Here is a 24,654-nt window from a genome sequence, read left to right as displayed (position 1 = left end):
GGAAATATATACATGTGGGTAGAGTTAGTGACTATGCATAAATAATAAACAGAGTAGCAGCAGCGTAAAACAGGGGGGGGGGGCAATGTAAATAGTCCGGGTAGCCATGATTAGCTGTTCAGGAGTCTTATGGCTTGGGGGTAGAAGCTGTTAAGAATCCTTTTGGACCTAGACTTGTCGCTCCGCTATCAGTGCGGTAGCAGAGAGAACAGTCTATGACTAGGGTGGCTGGAGTATTTGACCATTTTTAGGGCTTTCCTCTGACACCGCCTGGTATAGAGGTCCTGGATGGCAGGAAGCTTGGCCCCAGTGATGTACTGGGCCGTACGCACTACCCTCTGTAGTGCCTTGCGGTCGGAGGCCGAGCAGTTGCCATACCAGGTGGTGATGCAACCAGTCAGGATGCTCTCGATGGTGCAGCTGTAGAACCTTTTGAGGATCTGAGGACCCATGCCAAATCTTTTCAGTCTCCTGAGGGGGAATAGGCTTTGTTGTGCCCTCTTCACGCCTGTCTTGGTGTGTTTGGACCATGATAGTTTGTTGGTGATGTGGACACCAAGGAACTTGAAGCTCTCAACCTGATCCACTACAGCCCCGTCAATGAGAATGGGGGCATGCTCAGTCCTCTTCTTTTTCCTGTAGTCCACAATCATCTCCTTTGTCTTGATCACGTTGAGGGAGAGATTGTTATCCTGGCACCACACGGCCAGGTCTCTGACCTCCTCTCTATAGGCAGTCTCATCGTTGTCGGTGATCAGGCCTACCACTGTTGTGTCGTCGGCAAACTTAATGATGGTGTTGGAGTCGTGCCTAGTCATGGGTGAACATGGAGTACAGGAGGGGAATGAGCACGCACCCCTGAGGGGCCCCCGTGTTGAGGATCAGCGTGGCAGATGTGTTGTTACCTACCCTTACCACCTCGGGCGGCCCGTCAGGAAGTCCAGGATCCAGTTGCAGAGGGAGGTGTTTAGTCCCAGGGTCCTTAGCTTAGTGATGAGCTTTGAAGGCACTATGGTGTTGAATGCTGAGCTGTAGTCAAGGAATAGCATTCTCATGTAGGTGTTCCTCTTGTCCATGTAGGTGTTCCTCTTGTCCAGGTGGGAAAGGGCAGTGTGGAGTGCGATAGATTGCATCATCTGTTGGGGCGGTATGCAAATTGGAGTGGGTCTAGGGTTTCTGGGATAATGGTGTTGATGTGAGCCATGACCAGCCTTTCAAAGCACTTCATGGCTACAGACGTGAGTGCTACGGGTTGGTAGTCATTTAGGCAGGTTATCTTAGTGTCCTTGGGCACAGGGACTATGGTGGTCTGCTTGAAACATGTTGGTATTACAGACTCAGTCAGGGACATGTTGAAAATGTCAGTGAAGACACTTGCCAGTTGGTCAGTGCATGCTCGTAGTACACGTCCTGGTAATCCGTCTGGCCCTGCGGCCTTGTGAATGTTGACCTGCTTAAAAGTCTTACTCACATCGGCTACAGAGAGCGTGATCATCCGGAACAGCTGATGCTCTCATGCATGCTTCAGTGTTGCTTGCCTTGAAGCGAGCATAAGTGATTTAGCTCGTCTGGTAGGCTTGTCACTGGGCAGCTCGCAGCTGTTCTTCCCTTTGTAGTCTGTAATAGTTTTCAAGCCCTGCTACATCCGACGAGCGTCAGAGCCGGTGTAGTACGATTCATTCTTAGTCCTGTATTGACTCTTTGCCTGTTTTGATGGTTCGTCTGAGGGCATAGAGGGATTTCTTATAAGCGTCCGGGTTAGAGTCCCGCTCCTTGAAAGCGGCAGCTCTACCCTTTAGCTCAGTGTGGATGTTGCCTGTAATCCATGGCTTCTGGTTGGGGTATGTACGTACGGTCACTGGGGACGACATCATCGATGCACTTATTGATGAAGCCAGTGACTGATGTGGTGTACTCCTCAATGCTATCGGAAGAATCCCGGAACATATTCCAGTCTGTGCTAGCAAAACAGTCCTGTAGCTTAGCATCTGCGTCATCTGACCACTTTTTTTTATTAACCGAGTCACTGGTGCTTCCTGCTTTAGTTTTTGCTTATATGCAGGAATCGGGAGGATAGAGTTATGGTCAGAATTGCCAAATGGAGGGCGAGGGAGAGCTTTGTACGCATCTCTGTGTGTGGAGTAAAGGTGGTCTAAAGTTTATTTTCCTCTGGTTGCACATTTAACATGCTGGTAGAAATGAGGTAGAACGGATTTAAGTGTCCCTGCAATTACCTCAGAACAGGGCAGCACGGCTGGCCCTTGGATGTACACAGAGAGCTATCATTAATAATAAGCTTGAGGCCCTGGGTCTGAACCCCGCCCTGTGCAACTGGGTCCTGGACTTCCTGACGGGCCGCCCCCAGGTGGTGAAGGTAGGAAACAACACCTCCATTTCGCTGATCCTCAACACTGGGGGCCCCACAAGGGTGCATGCTCAGCCTCCTCCTGTACTCCCTGTTCACCCATGACTGCGTGGCCAAGCACGCCTCCAACTCAATCATCAAGTTTTCAGACGACACAACAGTAGTTGGCTTGATTACCAACAATGACGAGACCACCTACAGGGAGGAGGTGAGGGCTCTGGGAGTGTGGTGCCAGGAAAACAACCTCTCACTCAACGTCAACAAAACAAAGGAGATGATCGTGGACTTCAGGAAACAGCAGAGGGAACCCCCCCCCATCCACATCGACGGGGCCATGTACTGTCAAATCTTGGGTGAGAACCTCCTTCCCTCAGCCAGGGCATTGAAAATGGGTCGTGGATGGGTATTACAGCATAACAATTACCCAAAACACACGGCCAAGGCAACAAAGGAGTGGCTCAAGAAGAAGCACATTAAGGTCCTGGAGTGGCCTAGCCAGTCTCCAGACCTTAATCCCATAGAAAATCTGTGGAGGGAGCTGAAGGTTCGAGTTGCCAAACGTCAGCCTCAACCTTAATGACTTGGAGAAGATCTGCAAAGAGGAGTGGGACAAAATCCCTCCTGAGATGTGTGCAAACCTGGTGGCCAACTACAAGAAACGTCTGACCTCTGATTGCCAACAAGGGTTTTGCCACCAAGTACTAAGTCCATGTTTTTCAGATGGGTCAAATACTTATTTCCCTCATTAAAATGCAAATCAATTTATAAAAATTTTGACATGCTTTTTTCTAGAATTTTTTGTTGTTATTCTGTCTCTCACTGTTCAAATAAACCTACCATTTAAAATTATAGACTGATCATGTCTTTGTCAGTGGGCAAACGTACAAAATCAGCCGGGGATCAAATACTTTTTTCCCTCTTCTATACTATACTACTGTATCTTAGTCTATGCTGCTCTGACATTGCTCGTCCATATGTTTATTTATATATTCTTAATTCCATTACTTTACTTAGATTTGTATGAATTGGGTATATGTTGTGAAATTATTAGATATTACTGCACTGTCGGAGCTAGAAACACAAGCATTTCGCTACACCCGCAATAACAAATGTTAAACACGTGTATGTGACCAATACAATTTGATTTGAATTCCATGTAGTCATAGCTCTGTTGTGCTGTGCACCTCCCATGATCTGTTCTGGACGTGGGGACTGTGAAGAGACCTGGTGGCATGTCTTGTGGGGTATGCGTGGGAGTCCGAGCTGTATGCCAGTAGTTCAAACAGACTGTTCGGTGCATTCAACATGTCAATACCTCTCACAAATACAACTAGTGATGAAGTCAATCTCTCCTCCACTTTGAGCCAGGAGAGATTGACATGCATGTTGTTAATGTTAGCTCTCTGTGTACATCCAAGGGCCAGCCGTGCTGCCCTGTTCTGAGACAATTGCAATTTTCCTAAGTCCCTCTTTGTGGCACCTGACCACACTACTGAACAGTAGTCCAGGTGTGACAACACTAGGGCCTGTAGGACCTGCCTTGTTGATAGTGCTGTTAAGAATGCAGAGCAGCGCTTTATTATAGACAGACTTTTCCCCATCCTAGCTACTGTTGTGTCAATATGTTTTGACCATGACCGTTTACAGTCCAGGGTTACTCCAAGCAATTTAGTCTCCTCAACTTGCTCAATTTCCACATTATTTATTACAAGATTTAGTTGAGGTTTAGGGTTTAGTGACTGATTTGTCCCAAATACAATGCTTTTAAGTTTAGAAATATTTAGGACTAACTTATTCCTTGTCACCCATTCTGAAACTAACTGCAGCTCTTTGTTAAGTGTTGCTGTCATTTCAGTCGTTGTGGTAGCTGACATGTATAGTGTTGAGTCATCCGCATACATAGACACACTGGCTTTACTCAAAGCCAGTGGCATGTCATTAGTAAAAATTGAAAAAAGTAAGGGGCCTAGACAGCTGCCCTGGGGAATTCCTGATTCTACCTGTATTTTGTTGGAGAGGTAACTCTTTATCCACAATATAGCGGGGGGTGAAAGCCATAACGCAAGTTTTTCCAGCAACCGACTATGATCGATAATGTCAAAAGCTGCAATGAAGTCTAACAAAACAGCCCCATAATCTTTTTATCATCAATTTCTCTCAGCCAATCATCAGTTATTTGTGTAAGTGCTGTGCTTGTTGAATGTCCTTCCCTATAAGCGTGCTGAAAGTCTATTGTCAATTTGTTTACTGTAAAATAGCATTGTATCTGGTCAAACACCATTTTTTCCAAAAGTTTACTAAGGGTTGGTAACAGGCTGATTGGTCGGCTATTTGAGCCAATTAAGGGGGCTCTACTATTCTTAGGTAGGGGAATATATTTTGGTTCCCCCCAGGCCTGAGGGCACACACTTTCTAGTAGGCTTAAATTGAAAATGTGGCAATATCGTAAGCTATTATCCTCAATAATTTTCCGCCAAGTTGTCAGACCCCGGTGGCTTGTCATTGTTGATCGACAATAATAATATTTTCACCTCTCCCCACTTACTTTATGGAATTCAAGATTACAATGCTTGGCTTTCATAATTTGGTCAGATATATTTGGATGTGTTGTGTCAGTGTTTGTTGCTGGCATGTCATTCCTAAGTTTGCTAATCTTGCCAATAAAAAAATCATTAAAGTAGTTGGCAATATCAGTGGGTATTGTAATGAATGAGTCATCTGATTCAATGAATGATGGCGCGGAGTTTGCCTTCTTCCCCAAAATTTCATCTTTTACATATTTTTACTATCATTCTTTTATGTCATGTATCTTTGTTTCATAGTGTAGTTTCTTATTTTTATTCAGTTTAGTCACATAATTTCTCAACTTGCAGTACGTTTGCCAATCAGTGGTAAAGCCAGACCTATTTGCTATCTCTTTTGCCTCATCCCTCTCAACCATACCATTTTTCAATTCCTCATCAATCCATAGGGATTTAACAGTTTTTACAGTAATTTTCTTAATGGGTGCATGCTTATTAGTAACTGGGATAAGCAATTTCATACATGTCAAGTGCAGCGTCTGTTTGCTCGTCATTACACACCACTGACCAACAAATATTATTTACATCAACAACATAGGAATCGCTACAAAACTTATTTTATGACCTCTTACACAATATTAGGCCCATCCTTTGGAACTTTGGTTTTCCTAGATATGGCTACTATATAGTAATCACTACATCCAATGGATTTGGATACTGATTTCAAACAAATTTCTGTAGCATTAGTAAAGATACAGTTGAAGTCGGAAGTTTACATACACTTAGGTTGGAGTCATTAAAAGTTGTTTTTCAACCACTCCACAAATTATTGTGAACAAACTATAGTTTTGGCAAGTCGGTTAGGACATCTACTTTGTGCATGACACAAGTCATTCTTCCAACAATTGTTTACAGACAGATTATTTCACTTATAATTCACTGTATCACAATTCCATTGGGTCAGAAGTTTACATACGCTTAGTTGACTGTGCCTTTTAAACATCTTGGAAAATTCCAGAAAATGATTTCATGGCTTTAGAAGCTTCTGGTAAGCTAATTGACATCATTTGAGTCAATTGGAGGTGTACCTGTGGATGTATTTCAAGGCCTACCTTCAAACTCAGTGCCTCTTTGCTTGACATCACGTTCATCTGTACAAACAATAGTACGCAAGTATAAACACCATTGGACCACGCAGCCGTCATACCGCTCAGGAAGGAGACGCGTTCTGTCTCCTAGAGATGAACGTACTTTGGTGCGAAAAGTGCAAATCAATCCCAGAACAACAGCAAAGGACCTTGTGAAGATGCTGGAGGAAACGGGTACAAAAGTATCTATATCCACAGTAAAACAAGTCCTATATCGACATAACCTGAAAGGCCGCTCAGCAAGGAAGAAGCCACTGCTCCAAAACCGCCATAAAAAAGCCAGACTACGGTTTGCAACTGCACATGGGGACAAAGATCGTACTTTTTGGAGAAATGTCCTCTGGTCTGATTAAACAAAAATAGAACTGTTTGGCCATAATGACCATCGTTATGTTTGGAGGAAAAAGGTGGTGGCTTGCAAGCCGAAGAACACCATCGCAACCGTGAAGCACGGGGGTGGCAGCATCATGCTGTGGGGGTGCTTTGCTGCAGGAGGGACTGGTGCACTTCACAAAATAGATGGCATCATGAGGAAGGAAAATGATGTGGATATATTGAAGCAACATCTCAAGACATCAGTCAAGAAGTTAAAGCTTGGTCGCAAATGGGTCTTCCAAATGCACAATGACCCCAAGCATTCTTCCAAAGTTGTGGCATAATGGCTTAAGGACAACAAAGTCAAGGTATTGGAGTGGCCATCACAAAGCCCTGACCTCAATCCTATAGAAAATGTGTGCGCAGAACTGAAAAAGCGTGTGCGAGCAAGGAGGCCTACAAACCTGACTCAGTTACACCAGCTCTGTAAGGAGGAATGGGCTAAAATTCACCCAACTTATTGTGGGAAGCTTGTGGAAGGCTACCTGAAATGTTTGACCCAAGTTAAACAATTGAAAGGCAATGCTACGAAATACTAATTGAATGTATGTAAACTTCTGACCCACTGGGAATGTGATGAAATCAGTAAAAGCTTAAATAAATCATTCTCTCTACTATTATTCTGACATTTCACATTCTTAAAATAAAGTGGTGATCCTAACTGACCTAAGACAGGGAATTCTTACTAGGATTAAATGTCAGGAATTGTGAAACTGAGTTTAAATATATTTGGCTAAGGTGTATGTAATCTTCCGACTTCAACTGTATGATCAATACATGTTGATTTAATTCCTGTACTGTTTGTAACTACCCTGGTAGGTTGATTGATAACCTGAACCAGGTTGCAGGCACTAGTTACAGTTTGAAGCTTTCTCTTGAGTGGGCAGCCTGGTGAAAGCCAGTCAATATTTAAATCGCCCAGAAACTATACCGCTCTATTCATATCACATATATTACAGTGGGGAAAAAAAGTATTTAGTCAGCCACCAATTGTGCAAGTTCTCCCACTTAAAAAGATGAGAGAGGCCTGTAATTTTCATCATAGGTACACGTCAACTATGACAGACAAATTGAGATTTTTTTTCTCCAGAAAATCACATTGTAGGATTTTTAATGAATTTATTTGCAAATTATGGTGGAAAATAAGTTTTTGGTCACCTACAAACAAGCAAGATTTCTGGCTCTCACAGACCTGTAACTTCTTCTTTAAGAGGCTCCTCTGTCCTCCACTCGTTACCTGTATTAAAGGCACCTGTTTGAACTTGTTATCAGTATAAAAGACACCTGTCCACAACCTCAAACAGTCACACTCCAAACTCCACTATGGCCAAGACCAAAGAGCTGTCAAAGGACACCAGAAACAAAAGTGTAGACCTGCACCAGGCTGGGAAGACTGAATCTGCAATAGGTAAGCAGCTTGGTTTGAAGAAATCAACTGTGGGAGCAATTATTAGGAAATGGAAGACATACAATACCACTGATAATCTCCCTCGATCTGGGGCTCCACGCAAGATCTCACCCCGTGGGGTCAAAATGATCACAAGAACGGTGAGCAAAAATCCCAGAACCACACGGGGGGGCCTAGTGAATGACCTGCAGAGAGCTGGGACCAACGTAACAAAGCCTACCATCAGTAACACACTACGCCGCCAGGGACTCAAATCCTGCAGTGCCAGACGTGTCCCCCTGCTTAAGCCAGTACATGTCCAGGCCCGTCTGAAGTTTGCTAGAGTGCATTTGGATGATCCAGAAGAGGATTGGGAGAATGTCATATGGTCAGATGAAACCAAAATAGAACTTTTTGGAAAAAACTCAACTCGTCGTGTTTGGAGGACAAAGAATGCTGAGTTGCATCCAAAGAACACCATACCTACTGTGAAGCATGGGGGTGGAAACATCATGCTTTGGGGCTGTTTTTCTGCAAAGGGACCAGGACGACTGACCCATGTAAAGGAAAGAATGAATGGGGCCACGTATCGTGAGATTTTGAGTGAAAACCTCCTTCCATCAGCAAGGGCATTGAAGATGAAACGTGGCTGGGTCTTTCAGCATGACAATGATCCCAAACACACCGCCCAGGCAACGAAGGAGTGGCTTCGTAAGAAGCATTTCAAGGTCCTGGAGTGGCCTAGCCAGTCTCCAGATCTCAACCCCATAGAAAATCTTTGGAGTGAGTTGAAAGTCCGTGTTGCCCAGCGACAGCCCCAAAACATCACTGCTCTAGAGGAGATCTGCATGGAGGAATGGGCCAAAATACCAGCAACAGTGTGTGAAAACCTTGTGAAGACTTACAGAAAACGTTTGACCTGTGTCATTGCCAACAAAGGGTATATAACAAAGTATTGAGAAACTTTTGTTATTGACCAAATACTTATTTTCCACCATAATTTGCAAATAAATTCATTAAAAATCCTACAATGTGATTTTCTGGATTTTTCCCCCTCATTTTGTCTGTCATAGTTGACGTGTACCTATGATGAAAATTACAGGCCTCTCTCATCTTTTTAAGTGGGAGAACTTGCACAATTGGTGGCTGACTAAATACTTTTTTTCCCCACTGTATCAAGCATTTCACATGTTATCCATATACTGTCTGTTAGCACTTGGTGGTCTATAGCAGCTTCCCACCAGAATGGGCTTTAGTTAAGGCAGGTGAACTTGTAGCCATATTACTTCAACAGAATTTAACATGAAATCCTCTATGCTTTACAGGAATGTGGTTCTGAATATAGACTGCATTTCTGTCTTTTCTGTAAATGTTATAACCTTGTATTGCTACCACGGTATCATCAAAGGTATTATCTAAGTGCGTTTCAGAGATAGTCAGAATTTGAATGTCATCTGTTACTAGCAAATTATTGATTTCATGAACCTTGTTTCTTAAGCTACATATGTTAACGTGAGCTATTTTTAACACTTTTCTGAGATGCTTGATTAATTTTCTTGCTTTACTGGGTGAGCTGCACACAGTGGACTTCCTACTAGGGCACACCACCTCAGTGCTAACAGTAGTACTCTGGTTCATAGCCATGTGATTACTGCATACAATAGCTGCAGGATCAGCAGAGGCATTCTGGGCAGTAAGAGGGACATAAATTAGGTTATTTACATTGTGTCTTCCAACGCCCCTAGGATAATGTACATTTGCTGAAGCATTATGACAACTCAGCGACACAATGGTAGGGATTTAACAAGTGACATCAATAAGGGATCATAGCTTTCACCTGGGTTTGATTTGGTTTGATTCACCTGGTTAGTATGTCATGGAAGAGCAGGTGTTCTTCATGTTTTGTACACTGTGTATTATCCATTAGGACATTTCCTTTGAATTTCATATCACTATTTCTTTCCTCTATACACCTTAATGACTTCTCTCTTCTCCTTCGCCATACAGTGCCAGAATTGACCAAGCCCTCGTCCACCCAGTCTCCTGCCGCCCCCAGCTCTGCTTCCCCCAGCCCTGGACCCACCCCCTCGGCGTCCCCCTCCCCTGCCACTGCGGCTGCAGGCGGCGCCCCCCCTCAGGGCGGGAACAATGCGAAGCGTCCGGCGGTGGCCAACGGACAGCCCCCCGCAGCAGGCACCCAGGCCTCCCAGCGCTACATGCCCCGCGAAGTGCCCCCGCGATTCCGCTGCCAGCAAGACCACAAAGTGCTACTGAAGAGGGGCCAGCCTCCGCTGTCCTCCATGCTACTGGGGGGAGGCACCGGGCCAGGGGGAGGAGGGGGAGACTGCCCCAATGCAACCATGGCTGCTGCCTCAGGTTGGTGTCTGGCACGAGTCCCGACATGGCGCATCATGCAAGTTTAGGCTCTGTTCGAATACTTTGAAGTGTGTCCAAACTTCCTAGCTCTGTCTTGGTAGAATGTTTTGGGAAAAACAATTTGTTCTTTCTGTGTCCAAGAACAAAACGATTGGGCAACAGTAGATGTGTTTATTTAACCATCCATTTGAATCATGTGCCTTTATGTTGTTTCCCGTCCAGATTCCAGTCCAGGCTATGTGGGTCCAGCTGCACCCTCACTGCCCCTCACCTCATCATCCTCCTCATCAATCGCTGCTTCTTCTACTACTTCTTCCAATTATGCAAATTCCACGTGGGGGGCGGGCTCTGGCAGCCTGCCCTCCTCTCAGGGCAGGGAGAAGGTCATCGTGGACGGCTCGGACCTGGAGGAGTGGCCTAGCATAGCTGCTGGCGACGGGAACGGAGAAGGAGGAGGTGGAGCTTCGGTGATGGGAAGTGGTAGTGCGTCGTCGGGTGAGGGCGGTGGTGGAATGCCGAACAGCAGTGCCTCGTGGAAAGTTGGCGATCCTGGCAGTCCATCACCCACTTCCTCGTTCTCAATGCCCAATGAATGTATGCTGTCCGGCAGTGTGGTGTGGGGCTCTGCTGCCTCACAGGGTCCTGTAGGAGGCAATGCAGCCCCAGGGACGTCATTGCCCTCCATTCCCAAAGCCTCCCCTCTGCCAGTGGGCCCTGATGGCTCCCTTGGTGGCAGTGGGGGGATCCCTGGTGCCAACTTCAACCCAAATGCCAACCCTTCCGCTTGGCCTGCCCTGGTGCAGCAGGATGGGGCTGGGGCAGCTTCCTCTGAGGGTGGCCCCCCCTCTTCCCTCCTCCAGAGCCTGGCTGGGTCTCTGTCTCCCCCGGGCCTAGGGAACCCACCTCTAGCTGTGAACCAATCCACTCATCAGCACCAACTTCACCAAATGCAATCCAGAGACAGAGAGCACCCGTCGGATGGGGGGTGGGGTGGAGCGGCGCTGGAGACCGGAGCAGGACCAAAAAGCGAGGGGACAGGGGGGGGAGCCGATATAGACTGTGGGGGAGGAGACAACAGGGGAGAGAACCTCGCTGCCTCCCAAACCTCATCCTCCTCCTGGGGAGGCCAGCCTTTCCCCGCTGCTAACTCCAAAACGGGTGCCTCAAGGACTGATGGTTGGGAAGGGGGAGCTGCTGAGGGTGGTGGAGGCTCGGGGTGGGGGTACAGCGCTCATGGGGGTAGTGGAGGGAAATCCTGGGGCGCTGGAAGTGGGGGGGAACTTAAAACCCCTGTGGTATCTCAGGGAGGGGGGGAAGGAGGAGAGCGAGGGTCTTCAGTTGGAGACTGGGGAGGTAATTCAGGTGGGATGGGTGGAAGTGGTGGAGGTGGCAATCCAGGAGGGGAGGCTGGTGGTGTCGGCGGCCGCAGCAGTAGCAGCAGCAGCAGTGGGGGCAGCAACCCCCCTGCCGCATCTTCCTCTCCCACAACATCCACCACTACGACAAGAGCTTGGGACAATCAGAAGGGGGACGGAGCGGCAGGGGGGGACACAGGGGAGTGGGGGGGAGGCCAGGGCGGTAGAGGAGGAGGAGGAGGAGGTAATTCATCCAGCGGCGGGGGCGGCAATCAGCACCACGGGTACGGTCACCACCGGTATTCCCACCCCCCTCCGCCCAACCCTGACGTGGCCTTACAGGCAATGCTCAGCCGCAGTGACCTGGACCCGCGCGTTCTCTCCAACACAGGCTGGGGCCAGACCCAGATCAGACAGAACGTGGCCTGGGACCTAGAACCAGGAAAAGGAGGTTCTGGGTCGTCTGCTTCATCCAAAAATGCTCCACCTCCCATGGGTCCATCTTCTCAATACTCCACTGGCTCTGCTACAACTACTGATCCTATGGTTCCTTTCCCTCTCCCTGGCTCAGCTCCTAACCTGAACTCCAACCCTTCCCTGGGGACCTCTGGTGGCTCCGGGGAGGGCTGGGAGTGTGGTAACAATGGCAGCAGTAGTGGCAGCAACTCCATGCCCAACCAAGGGCCACCTCCCCTGGGCTCCAACATGAGAAACCCTCCTGGCATCACACAATCTGGATCAATGACCACTGGCGTGGGTATGGGAGGAGGAGGAGGCCTTGGACCAGGCCAGGGGAAGCCTACAGGAGGCTGGGGCGGGGTAGGATCAGGGGAGAGCCAAGGAAAAGGATGGGGGAACGAAGGGTCAGAGTGGGGTGGAGGAAGGGAACGCAGAGGTGGAGGAGGAGGGTGGGGAGATAATGGACAACAGGGTAACCAAGGTGGAGGAGGAGGTGGAGTTGGTGGCTGGGGAAGTGGCCAGGAGGAGAAGGGGACAGGAGGAGGATGGAAGGAGGTGGGGAGGGATGGAGGAGGGTGGGGTGGGCAGAGGGAGAGGGGTGGGGGGGACTGGGGAGAGCGAGAGCCTAAATCGAGCAGTGGAGGAGGAGGATGGGGAGAGGATAGGAAAGGAGGAGGTGGAGGTAACTCCGGTGGGGGAGACTCAGAAGTCGGTACGTGGGGTAGCTGGGACGAGGGAGCCCCGAGGAGAGCCTGGGGGGCAGGAGGTACGGGTGGAGGGGGTGGAGGAGGGGCGGGAGGTGACATGGGAGGCAGCAAACCCCACCAGGGGCGTTGGGGTGGAGGTGGAAAGATGCACCCGTCACAGATGCCTAACAGCCAGACGGCTTCTGTGAAAGGCCCCATGGCATCGCAGCAACAAGCACAGACCCCCCAGCAGCCCCCATCGCAGCAAGCGCTGGAACCGGGAGGAGGAGGGGGCTGGGGGAGACAACCGGGCCCCCAGCACCAGAACCAAAGCAGCTCGGGCTGGACAGCCGGACCCATCCCAAGCGGCCCCGGGGGAGGAGAGGGGCCAGATTCCAGCGGGTGGGAGGAACCTTCACCACAATTCATTAGCCGGAAGATGGACATTGACGATGGGACGTCGGCTTGGGGAGACCCTAGTCAGTTTAATAACAAGACTGTCAACCTGTGGGAGAAGAACGGCGCTCCCGCTGGTCAGCAGCCAGAAATGCACGGCCAGGGCCAGGGACCAGGACCACCGCAGCAGCAGGGGCCACCAGCTCTACAGCACCCTGGGCCTGGGAGGCAGCCCACTGGGATGGGAGGCAGGGACATCAACCCTGGGCCTGGGAGGCAGCCCACTGGGATGGGAGGCAGGGACATCAACCCTGGGCCTGGGAGGCAGCCCACTGGGATGGGAGGCAGGGACATCAGCCCTGGGCCTGGGAGGCAGCCCACTGGGATGGGAGGCAGGGACATCAACCCTGGCCCTGGACCTGGGAAAGCTCCAGGGATGGGTAAGAGACTAGCTGTTGGGCTAATGTGCTATGCTTTGTGACGATGCTGAGCTGTTCGTATTGATGTGTGAATATAAGATGTAGTCTATTACTTATCTTATAGACATGCGGAGCGAAAGGAAGAATTGATGTTAAATCCATAATGGATAAACCTTTAGAAATCTATATTTTCCTATATATATTTTGCTAACACTTTACAATAAGGTTCCATTTGTAAGGGGTTACAATTACGTTATTAATGATTATTTAATCATTTATAAATGCATCAGAAATAGGGATGCTAATTTCAGTCAATTTTGCTGCCAACTAACTGACTCATTAACTGGTTAACAAACGGTTAAATTTTTTCCAAACAGTAAAATGGTGTGACCAACAGAAAATACTATCAACAGATCTGTATATAATTATGAGATGCTTATTTCTCCGCCCTGACAATGGTAGTCGTCCCAAGGCTGGAAGGCAGGCGACACAGAAACGCGTTGGGCTTGTTTTGGACAGATTTTGCCGCGAGTGAAACCTCTCGCTTCGCCTCTTCCTCTCTGTAAGCATGCATACAAGGACCGCACGTTTCATTAAGAGCTTAATGGAACATTCAACAATAGCAAGCCTATCGTCTTACAGACAAAAGGCTATAGCCTATTATTTAACATGCAACTCCTGTAATGAAGCCACTAATAAAAAGTCATTTTCCGCAAATTGTGGAGATATATCTTTCTAAACAGCATACCTAATGCGAGCGGTTCCATATGTGACAGACATGAAAATCTGTGTTAGAAACGTAGAAAGAGGGGGAATTTATAACAACAACTATGATGGGTTGCTAATATGTCAAGGATTGTGCCTTTGGTTTCTGGACAAGAAAACCAATAGAACAGGAGAGAAATGCTGGTTAATGGCATCAGGAAGTCTTTATAAAATAATTGCCTCCACGTTTCTATGGATGTATTTTCGCAAGGCTATTTTGAAGCAAGGTAAGACATGCCTCATTATTTGAAGTAAAGTAAAAATGTTCAGCTTTCAAATAATAACTGCCTCAAGCTCACATTGCAATGGATGATGCGCTGGTGGCATGCCTACTGTTGACTATAGCCTATGCACTCGAATGGCAAATGGGAGGCACGCTTTAAGTACGAGTTGAGGTTGAGAAATAAAAAATAGCTCCCTTTTAGTCGTGGCCATCAACGTTATTAATCACGCGATTGCATTTAGAATTGTTATTTGTTGCGCAATGACTGGGCTTACAAAAGGAGCTACTCTGGCACTGTTTGACAGGTGATAGGTTATTCCGCTCCTCAAACTAGGCTCTGTGTGCGTGTGATAAATAAGATGCATGATGACTAACGAAAATACACACGCCCCAATTTAATTCCACTAAATTATGCAAATTAACCTATAGACCAATAAGCATGACCGGTCAAATGTATTTTCGGCGGCTAACCGATTTAAGGGTTAACTGTTAACATCCCTAATTATAAACCATTTCATAAATGGTCACATTGCATTAGTCAAAATAGTGCAATAACTGGTGAGTGTTTGCCAAATAGTGAGCCAAATGTTTACCTCCAGTTATTAACCATTTTATAAATGCACTTACAAGCACTTATAAGACCTTATTTTCAATAGTTGCACAGTTGAACAATACTTATTTTCCCACTTTTGGGTGTGATGCTGTGTTGCTCTGTCCCAGGAACAGAAGAGGTTGGTAATCATGATGTGTCGACTCACCTTTGAAACCCTGATGCCCTGGCCAAATGTACATCCAGGACATTGTTCAATCATCATTCCTAACATATTACAGCTGACCAGATTATATCACACTTACCACTTCTCTGTGATAATACAAATATGGTGAATGCCCTGGTGTGAAATGGTAACCGTAGTACCTTTGCTTAGTGAAACAGTGGAGGAGGTATCCTGTCATAACATTGAATGTTTTGGTCTTCATACCAACCGTTCATTGACTGAACATGTTTAACAGTGTTGAATCTTCTCTCGTATGTAGTGATGAGTACCTATAAGTACATTATGTCTAAGCTCTGAGTGACCTCTCAAATCATCTAGAAATGATTTACTTCTATAAGTATACCTTATTTTAAAGTGACAGACCTATAAACATTTATAAATTAGTTATCAACATAACTGCTAAAAGTATACCTTATACCTCATACCTTGGTGTCCACCTCGCCAACAAACTATCATGGTCCCCCTCAGGAGACTGAAAAGATTTGGCATGCGTCCTCAGATCCTCAAAAAGTTATACAGCTGCACCGTCGAGAGCATCCTGACTGGTTGCATCACCGCCTGGTATAGCAACTGCTCGGCATCTGACTGCAAGGCACTACAGAGGGTAGTGTGTATGGCCCTATACCAGGCGGTGTCAGAGGAAGGCCCTAAAAATTGTCAGACTCCAGCCACCCTAGTCGTAGACTGTTCTCTCTGCTACCGCACGGCAAGCGTACTGGAGCGCCAAGTCTAAAAAAAATACGTTTTAGGTTTTAACTAATGCTAGCTAACATTTCCTAGCTAGCTAGGTAGGACAGAGATGCTAGCTATCAACTTAGCTAGTTGAGCACCGTGCTAAATCATCCAGCAAAAGTTCTGTATCCAAAAGTGAAAAATTGCGTAGAGAATTTACCCTAAACATTTTAATCTTGTGAACGTTTCTTTTGCGCAATCTCTTCTGTCTGGCCTTTGCACTCTTCTCATAGCCACGTACATCCTGATTCTTCACAAAGCACTGTCACATTATGTCAGTGTCAATACAAAATTCTGAACACGTTCCAGGTCTTTATTTCAAGCGCAGATTCACAGATGGGCAGATACTGTATCACAAAGTCGGGAATTTCTCAGACACCAGCGAAACACACCAATAATATGGCTTGAGATCTTCAGATGAGGCCTTCATTCCTCGAATAAATAGCTAAGTGTACCAATGCATCATCAGGGTTTTAAACGTGGAGCAAGACACATCATGGGAGTTGACCATTGGTCTGAAAACCAACCATTTCTGTGCCTGGGACAGAGCAACAATGAATCACACCCAAAAGTGAGAAAATAACAATTGTTTAATTGCGACCGTTGAAAATAAGGTTGCATAGGGCCTCCCGAGTGGCGTAGCGGTCTAAGGCGTCACTACAGACCCGGGTTCGATCCCAGGCTGTGTCACAACCGGCCGTGACGGGGAGTCCCATAGGGCGGCGCACAAATGGCCCAACGTCATCCGGGTTAGGCCGGGGGGCCTTGACTTGGCTCATCGCGCTCTAGCGACTCCTTGTGCAGACTGACTTCGGTCGTCAGTTGAATGGTGTTTCCTCCGATACATTGGTGCGGCTGGCTTCCGGGTTAAGCGATCGGGTGTTAAGGACGCATGACTCGACCTTCGCCTCTCCCGAGCCCGTTGGGGAGTTGCAGCGATATGAGACAAGATCGTAATTGGATCACAATTGGATATCACGAAATTGGGGAGAAAAACAGGGTAAAATACAAACAAAATTTATAATAATAATTTTGCTTGACACAAGGGTTCAATATTATGTGCATTTATAAATGGTTAATAGCTGGAGGTAAATAGTGGCTCACTATTTGGCAAGCACGGACTGGCTATAGCACTATTTTGACCAATTTGTTATACCCCATTTATTAATGTTTTATAATGCAGTTACAAATTATTATAACCGTTAATAACGTAAATACAAACCCTTTATAAACCCTTTACAAATGGAACCTTATTGTAAATTGTTAACGATTTTTCATAATTCTATAGAGCACAGTACATAAATCAAACAAACCACTATCACTGATGGATTGATCCCAATGTTTTCCTGTGTGTAGCTCCATCGTCCGCCTGGGACGGTGGCTCTCCCTCGGACCCCCCGGTGGACAATGGCACTGCAGCCTGGGGGAAACCCACTGAGACCCCCACCGGCTGGGAAGACCCTGGGAAGACCACCTCTGGCTGGGGAAACCCCTCACCCAACCCCATCAAATCTGGTAAGGGAACTAACTACTGTAAAGTCTCAAAAAGACCTGATGATGGCTGATTGTCTAACTATAGGTACAGTGCTTTCGGAAAGTATTCAGGCAACTTTACTTTTTCCACATTTTGTTACGTTACAGCCTTATTCAAAAAAAAAAAATCCCTCATCAATCTACACACAATACCCCATAATGACAAAGCAAAAATATGTTTTTAAACAATTGATTTTATCACATTTACATAAGTATTCAGACCCTTTACTCAGTACTTTGTTGAAGCACCTTTGGCAGCGATTACTGCCTTGATTCTTCTTGGGTATGATGCTACAAGCCTTGCACACCTGTATTTGGGGAGTTTCTCTAATTTTTCTCTGCAGATCCTCTCAAGCTCTGTCAGGTTGGATGGGGAATGTCGCTGCACAGCTATTTTCAGGTCTCTCCAGAGATGTTCAAGGCCGGGCTCGGGCTTGGCCACTCAAGTGCATTCAAAGACTTGTCCCGAAGCTGCTCCTGCATTGTCTTGGCTGTGTGCTTAGGGTTGTTGTCCTGTTGGAAGGTGAACATTAGCCCCAGTCTGAGGTCCTGAGTGCTCTGGAGCAGGTTTTCATCAAGGATCTCTCTGTACTTTGCTCCGTTCATCTTTCCCTCGATCCTGACTAGTCTCCCTGTACCTGTCACTGAAAAACATCCCCACAGCATGATGCTGCCACCACCATGCTTCACCGTAGGGATGGTGCTAGGTTTCCTCCAGACGTGACGCTTGGCATTCAGGCCAAAGAGTTCAAGCTTGGTTTTATCAGACCAGAGAATGTTGTTTCTCAAGGTCTGAGAGTCCTTAGGTGCCTTTTGGCAAACTCCAAGCGGGCTGTCATGTGCCTTTTACTGAGTGGCGGCTTCCGTCTGGCCACTTTACCATAAAGGCCTGATTGGTGGAGTGCTGCAGAGATGGTTGTACTTCTGGAAGGCTGTCCCATTTCCACAGAGGAACTCTGGAGCTCTGTCAGAGTGACCATCGGGTTCTTAGTCACCTCCTTGACCAAGGCCCTTCTCCCCCGATTGCTCAGATTGGCTTGGTGGCCAGCTCTAGGAAGTCTTGGTGGTTCCAAACTTCTTCCATTTAAGAATGATGGAAGCCACTGTGTTCTTGGGGACCTTCAATGCTGTAGACATTTTTTGGTACCCTTCCCCAGATCTGTGCCTCAACACAATCCTGTCTCGGAGCTCTACGGACAATTTATTTGACCTCGTTGCTTGGTTTTTGCTCTGACATGCGCTGTCAACTGTGGGACCTTATATAGACAAGTGTGTGCCTTTCCAAATCTTGTCCAATCAATTACATTTACTACAGGTGGACTCCAATCAAGTTGTAGAAACATCTCAAGGATGATCAATGGAAGCTCAATTCCGTGTCTCATAGCAAAGGGTCTGAATACTTATGTACTTCATACATTTGCAAACATTTCTAAACCTGTTTTCGCTTTGTCATTATGGGGTATTGTGTGTAGATTGATGAGGGAAAACGTTTATTTAATCCATTTTAGAATGAGGCTGTAACGTAACAAAATGTGGATAAAGGGAAGGGGTCTGAATACTTTCCGAATGCACTGTATTGCGTAAGCGTAGCTGTGTGACGAGTCACCTTTGCAGAGTGACTTGATTTAGTCTCCCAAAGAATCCAGACAGTCACATATTTGCATTGTCATCATAACACAGCATTTTGTTAACATGGTAATATGTTATTATTATGTTCTTATGGCGTAATAATGCTAGTCATTGTTATTTCCCTAGCAGGTTCAAAGTCTATGCAAGAAGGAGGCTGGGGTGAGGGCGACCAGGGCTCTGTGGCAGCCTCTCGTCACTCCAGCTGGGAGGAAGAGGAGGAGGGAGGAGGAGGGGTGTGGAGCAGCGCTGGGTCCCAGGGCAGCAGCTCTTCCTACAACAGTGGGGGCTGGGGCCAAGGTCACGGGGGCAAGAAGCCCAACAACAAGGTAGAAAAGCATCCACAATGAGGGGGGAGGTTTGTTTGGTTGTTTCCTCATTCAAATACTTGAGAGGAGTTAGATTTTTGATGAGGCCTTTTGATGTGAAGATTACTTTTTGTTTGACTATGTTTGTGGCAGAAATGTTATATATGTATGTTTGTCTCGCAGGCTCCATTGAAGAGTGGAGGAGGAGACTCCTGGATGAACCCCATGAACAAACAGTTCTCCAACATGGGGCTCCTGGTAAGTTTCAGAGCAAATACAAGGTTTAGAGTCCATAGGCATCCACTGTATGGGCAGGCATAGGTTGTTTGAGATACTGTATGTAGTGAGATATGTTTTGTTGTAGCTATTACAATGAGGATGACATGCCAAGCAGGGCCTAAAATTAACTTTTTGTGTGGCAGGTAGATGGCCAAATATGTTTTTGCCATAATTATTTTTAAAAAGATATATAGAAAAACTGATGACGATGCCTAATGTTTCCAAAAAATGTATTAGTAAGAAGTAATGTGATATAAACTCAGCAAAAAAAGAAACGTCCTCACTGTCAACTGCGTTTATTTTCAGCATACTTAATGTGTAAATATTTGTATGAACATAACAAGATTCAAAAACTGAGACATAAACTGAACAAGTTCCACAGACATGTGACTAACAGAAATGGAATAATGTGTCCCTGAACAAAAGAAAACTAAGTTTTCATAACTGTGACCTACCGTCTGTAAGCTGTTAGCGTCTTAACGACTGTTCCACAGGTGCATGTTCATTAATTGTTTATGGTTCAGTGGGAAACAGTGTTTAAACCCTTTACAATGAAGATCTGTGAAGTTATTTGGATTTTCACAAATTATCTTTGAAAGACAGGGTCCTGAAAAAGGGATGTTTCTTTTTTTGCTGTGTGTGTGTGTATATATATATAGCTACATTTCATAAAACATTTTGTGACCTGAGTCTTTTAATCAAAATATCAGATGAGTTAAAGTATTCAGCTTCCACTTTAAGTGCAGGAGATTACTGTGGTAACGGGGCCTCTGGAGTCAGTCGTGTGTGTGTGAGATTTTGGATCTGACTAGTAGTAGACAGCATCTCTTCGCTATCAGTTGAAGCAGTAGATTCAAAGTAACATTGAAAAACAACCGACCTTGTGATCAAAACAATCTAAATAGCCAAGAAACACGAGGACAAAGTCTCACTTTGTAGACTTTCAAGTACATTTGATCAACTTTTATGCCTGTGCGCAGTGCCTCCAAAAATGTATCTATCAGCACACTGCACAAAGCTCCCTAGCCAGGCAGTGTTGCTGCGCGAGGGTGGTCATAGATCCGTAATTCTTTATGCGATTAGCAGCTATGAAACATAACGGCAGAAATGCTCTCAAAACAGCTACTGCAGGGCTTCTCGAGTGGCGCTGTGGTCTAAGGCACTGCTTTGCAGTGCTAGAGGCGTCACTACAGACCCAGGTTTGATCCAGGGCTGTATCACAACTGGCCGTGATTGGGAGTCCCAAATGTGAACATAATGCTCGCACTGTAGAGCCCTGCAAATCGACCACCCGCCTACGTGACTGGTGAAATAGACATTCTTACCCGCCAATACCTAAATCCACCCGCATTTGGCTGGTGTTAATTTTATGCCCTGATGTCATGTCATAGCCATGTTGGGATTGATTATGATGGTGGTAGTGATGAAGAAATGTGCTGTGTTTGTAGGGTGATGATCCTAGCAGGCGGCCTCTGGACTTGGCCCCTGGTCCTCCTCAGGATAAGAAAATGGAGGGAGAGATGCGAGGGATGGGCCTGAATGACTACAATGGAGAGATGCGTAAAGGAGGGCAGAGAGGAGTGGGGGGAGGAGGAGGGATGCTCTACCGTTCACCTGGTTCCAAAGAGATGGGGCCTGGCGACCCTGGGCCTTGTTATGACAAGGTTGGTTCCTCAGACATCACAACGCTCTCTGGTTACATCCCAAATTGCACGCTATTCCCTGTATAGTGCTATATATACAGTGGGGAGAACAAGTATATGATACACTGCCGATTTTGCAGGTTTTCCTACTTACAAAGCATGTAGAGGTCTGTAATTTTTATCATAGGTACACTTCAACTGTGAGAGATGGAATAAATAAATAAAAATCCAGAAAATCACATTGTATGATTTTTAAGTAATTAATTTGCATTTTATTGCATGACATAAGTATTTGATACATCAGAAAAGAAGAACTTAATATTTGGTACAGAAACCTTTGTTTGCAATTACAGAGATCATACGTTTCCTGTAGGTCTTGACCAGGTTTGCACACACTGCAGCAGGGATTTTGGCCCACTCCTCCATACAGACTTTCTCCAGATCCTTCAGGTTTCGGGGCTGTCGCTGGGCAATACGGACTTTCAGCTCCCTCCAAAGATTTTCTATTGGGTTCAGGTCTGGAGACTGGCTAGGCCACTCCAGGACCTTGAGATGCTTCTTACGGAGCCACTCCTTAGTTGCCCTGGCTGTGTGTTTCGGGTCGTTATGCTGGAAGACCCAGCCACGACCCATCTTCAATGCTCTTACTGAGGGAAGGAGGTTGTTGGCCAAGATCTCGCGATACATGGCCCCATCCATCCTCCCCTCAATACGGTGCAGTCGTCCTGTCCCCTTTGCAGAAAAGCATCCCCAAATAATCATGTTTCCACCTCCATGCTTCACGGTTGGGATGGTGTTCTTGAGGTTGTACTCATCCTTCTTCTTCCTCCAAACACGGCGAGTGGAGTTTAGACCAAAAAGCTATATTTTTGTCTCATCATACCACATGACCTTCTCCCATTCCTCCTCTGGATCATCGGCAAACTTCAGACGGGCCTGGACATGCGCTGGCTTGAGCAGGGGGACCTTGCGTGCGCTGCAGGATTTTAATCCATGACGGCGTAGTGTGTTACTAATGGTTTTCTTTGAGACTGTGGTCCCATTTCTCTTCAGGTCATTGACCAGGTCCTGCCGTGTAGTTCTGGGCTGATCCCTCACCTTCCTCATGATCATTGATGCCCCATGAGGTGAGATCTTGCATGGAGCCCCAGACCGAGGGTGATTGACCGTCATCTTGAACTTCTTCCATTTTCTAATAATTGCGCCAGCAGTTGTTGCCTTCTCACCAAGCTGCTTGCTTATTGTCCTGTAGCCCATCCCAGCCTTGTGCAGGTCTACCATTTTATCCCTGATGTCCTTACACAGCTTTCTGGTCTTGGCCATTGTGGAGCGGTTGGAGTCTGTTTGATTGAGTGTGTGGACAGGTGTCTTTTATACAGGTAACGAGTTCAAACCGGTGCAGTTAATACAGGTAATGAGTGGAGAACAGGAGGGCTTCTTAAAGAAAAACTAACAGGTCTGTGAGAGACGGAATTATTACTGGTTGGTAGGTGATCAAATACTTATGTCATGCAATAAAATGCAAATTAATTACTTAATCATACAATGTGATTTTCTGGATTTTTGTTTTAGATTCCGTCTCTCACAGTTGAAGTGTACCTATGATAAAAATTACAGACCTCTACATGCTTTGTAAGTAGGAAAACCTGCAAAATCGGCAGTGTATCAAATACTTGTTCTCCCCACTGTATATATATAGAGCCCTATAAGCCTTGGTCAAAGGTAGTGCATTAAAAAAAGAATAGGGTGCCATTTGGGACGCAACCTCTGTGACTTTGACTGTTCTCCAAGTCCCTCTTGTCTCGTTAACATTTTCTTCTCTCTGTATTTCTTCCTGTCCCGTCTTCTTTTGGTATCCTCCTTCCTGTCCCTTCCCTGTCTTGCCTACTTCTTCCCCCAATTTGGGCAACTACTTCGATTGGCTGTCGCTGCGATCAGCAGACCTTGCCTTTCACCAATCAGGATGGGTGCCTTGGGGAGGAGTACTCTCCGCCCACTGTCTACAAGCCCTCCCCCCTCTACAGCCACACTATCCCCCCTAGACAAGTAAGGCTGTGTCCCTCTGTCACCATCAGCTCATTGCTTCACCGCTAACCTGGTCCCAGATCTGTTTCTGCTTTAGCCAACTGAGTATTGTTGTTATTCCATAAGTACATGCAGATCTGGGACCAGGCTACTTCACTACGTCTCCCTCTAGAGAGAAACCTCTCTTACTATCCATCCCTCATCAATTGTATTCTTTAAAAATCAATGAGTACATATCATTAATTTAAAATAAAAACTATTTGATGTAGCAATTGCAGATTATCCCTTTATACATCAAGTAAAAAGTATCCCAAAAGCAGCTTCTGTGTCAATAGCTAGGTTTCCATCCCATTGGCGACAGGTTTTCAGAGATGTGTTTCCATCAAACTGACTTGTTGCGGATAAAAGTAGTAGTGCACATACAAAACTTTTGTGGTTAAATTCCCATGTACCGAATAAAAAATATACGTTACATGGGTTTCCATCGCAATTTCAATTCTACTGATGGTTTTGTCAAAACAAATACTGCGTTTGTATTGCGAATGTGCCTACTTTGGTCGTGGCACGTGCCAACAGCTCACAGATGTGATGATACCTATAGGGTACATACCGTGCCTTAGGAAAGTTATCAGACCCCTTCACTTTTTTCATTATGGGGTATTGTGTGTAGATTGATGAGGGGAAAAAACAATTTAATCAATTTTAGAATAAGGCTGTAACGTAACATTTTGTTACGTTACAGCCTTATTCTAAAATTGATTAAATTGTTTTTTCCCTCATCAATCTACACACTACCCCATAATGAAAAAAGTATACCCCATAATGACAAAGCAAAAACAGATTTTTAGAAATGTTTGCTAATTTATTTAAATGAAAAAGCACCTTTGGCAGCGATTATAGCCTCAAGTCTTCTTGGGTATGACACTACAAGCTTAGCACACCTGTATTTGGGGAGTTTCTCCCATTATTCTCTGCAGATCCTCTCAAGCTCTGTCAGGTTGGATGGGGAGCGTTGCTGCACAGCTATTTTCAGGTCTCTCCAGAGATGTTCGATCGGGTTCAAGTCCGGGCTCTGGCTGGGCCACTCAAGGACATTCAGAGACTTGTCCCGAAGCCACTCCTGCGTTGTCTTGGCTGTGTGCTTAGGGTCGTTGTCCTGTTGGAAGGTGAAACTTCGCCCCAGTCTGAGGTCCTGAGCACTCTGGAGCAGGTTTTCATCAAGGATCTCTCTGTACTTTGCTACGTTCATCTTTCCC

The 24,654-nt window shown here is 46.1% G+C and overlaps 1 protein-coding gene across 1 annotated transcript in view; it reads left to right on the top strand.

The window, feature by feature from the left end:
* Positions 1-24,654, top strand: part of LOC311129692 (uncharacterized protein) — a 51,681-nt gene that overhangs the window by 8,214 nt on the left and 18,813 nt on the right. Inside the window, exons 4-9 of the mRNA XM_084162099.1 lie at positions 9,805-10,173; positions 10,396-13,509; positions 17,341-17,499; positions 19,273-19,472; positions 19,635-19,709; positions 21,179-21,394. Of these exons, the coding sequence (XP_084018225.1) occupies positions 9,805-10,173; positions 10,396-13,509; positions 17,341-17,499; positions 19,273-19,472; positions 19,635-19,709; positions 21,179-21,394 (4,133 nt within the window). The remainder of the gene's footprint in view (positions 1-9,804; positions 10,174-10,395; positions 13,510-17,340; positions 17,500-19,272; positions 19,473-19,634; positions 19,710-21,178; positions 21,395-24,654) is intronic.

Source organism: Coregonus lavaretus (assembly GCF_964263955.1).
Source record: "Coregonus lavaretus genome assembly, chromosome: 1".
NCBI lineage: Eukaryota > Metazoa > Chordata > Actinopteri > Salmoniformes > Salmonidae > Coregonus > Coregonus lavaretus.
This window is presented reverse-complemented; position numbering and strand designations above follow the sequence as displayed.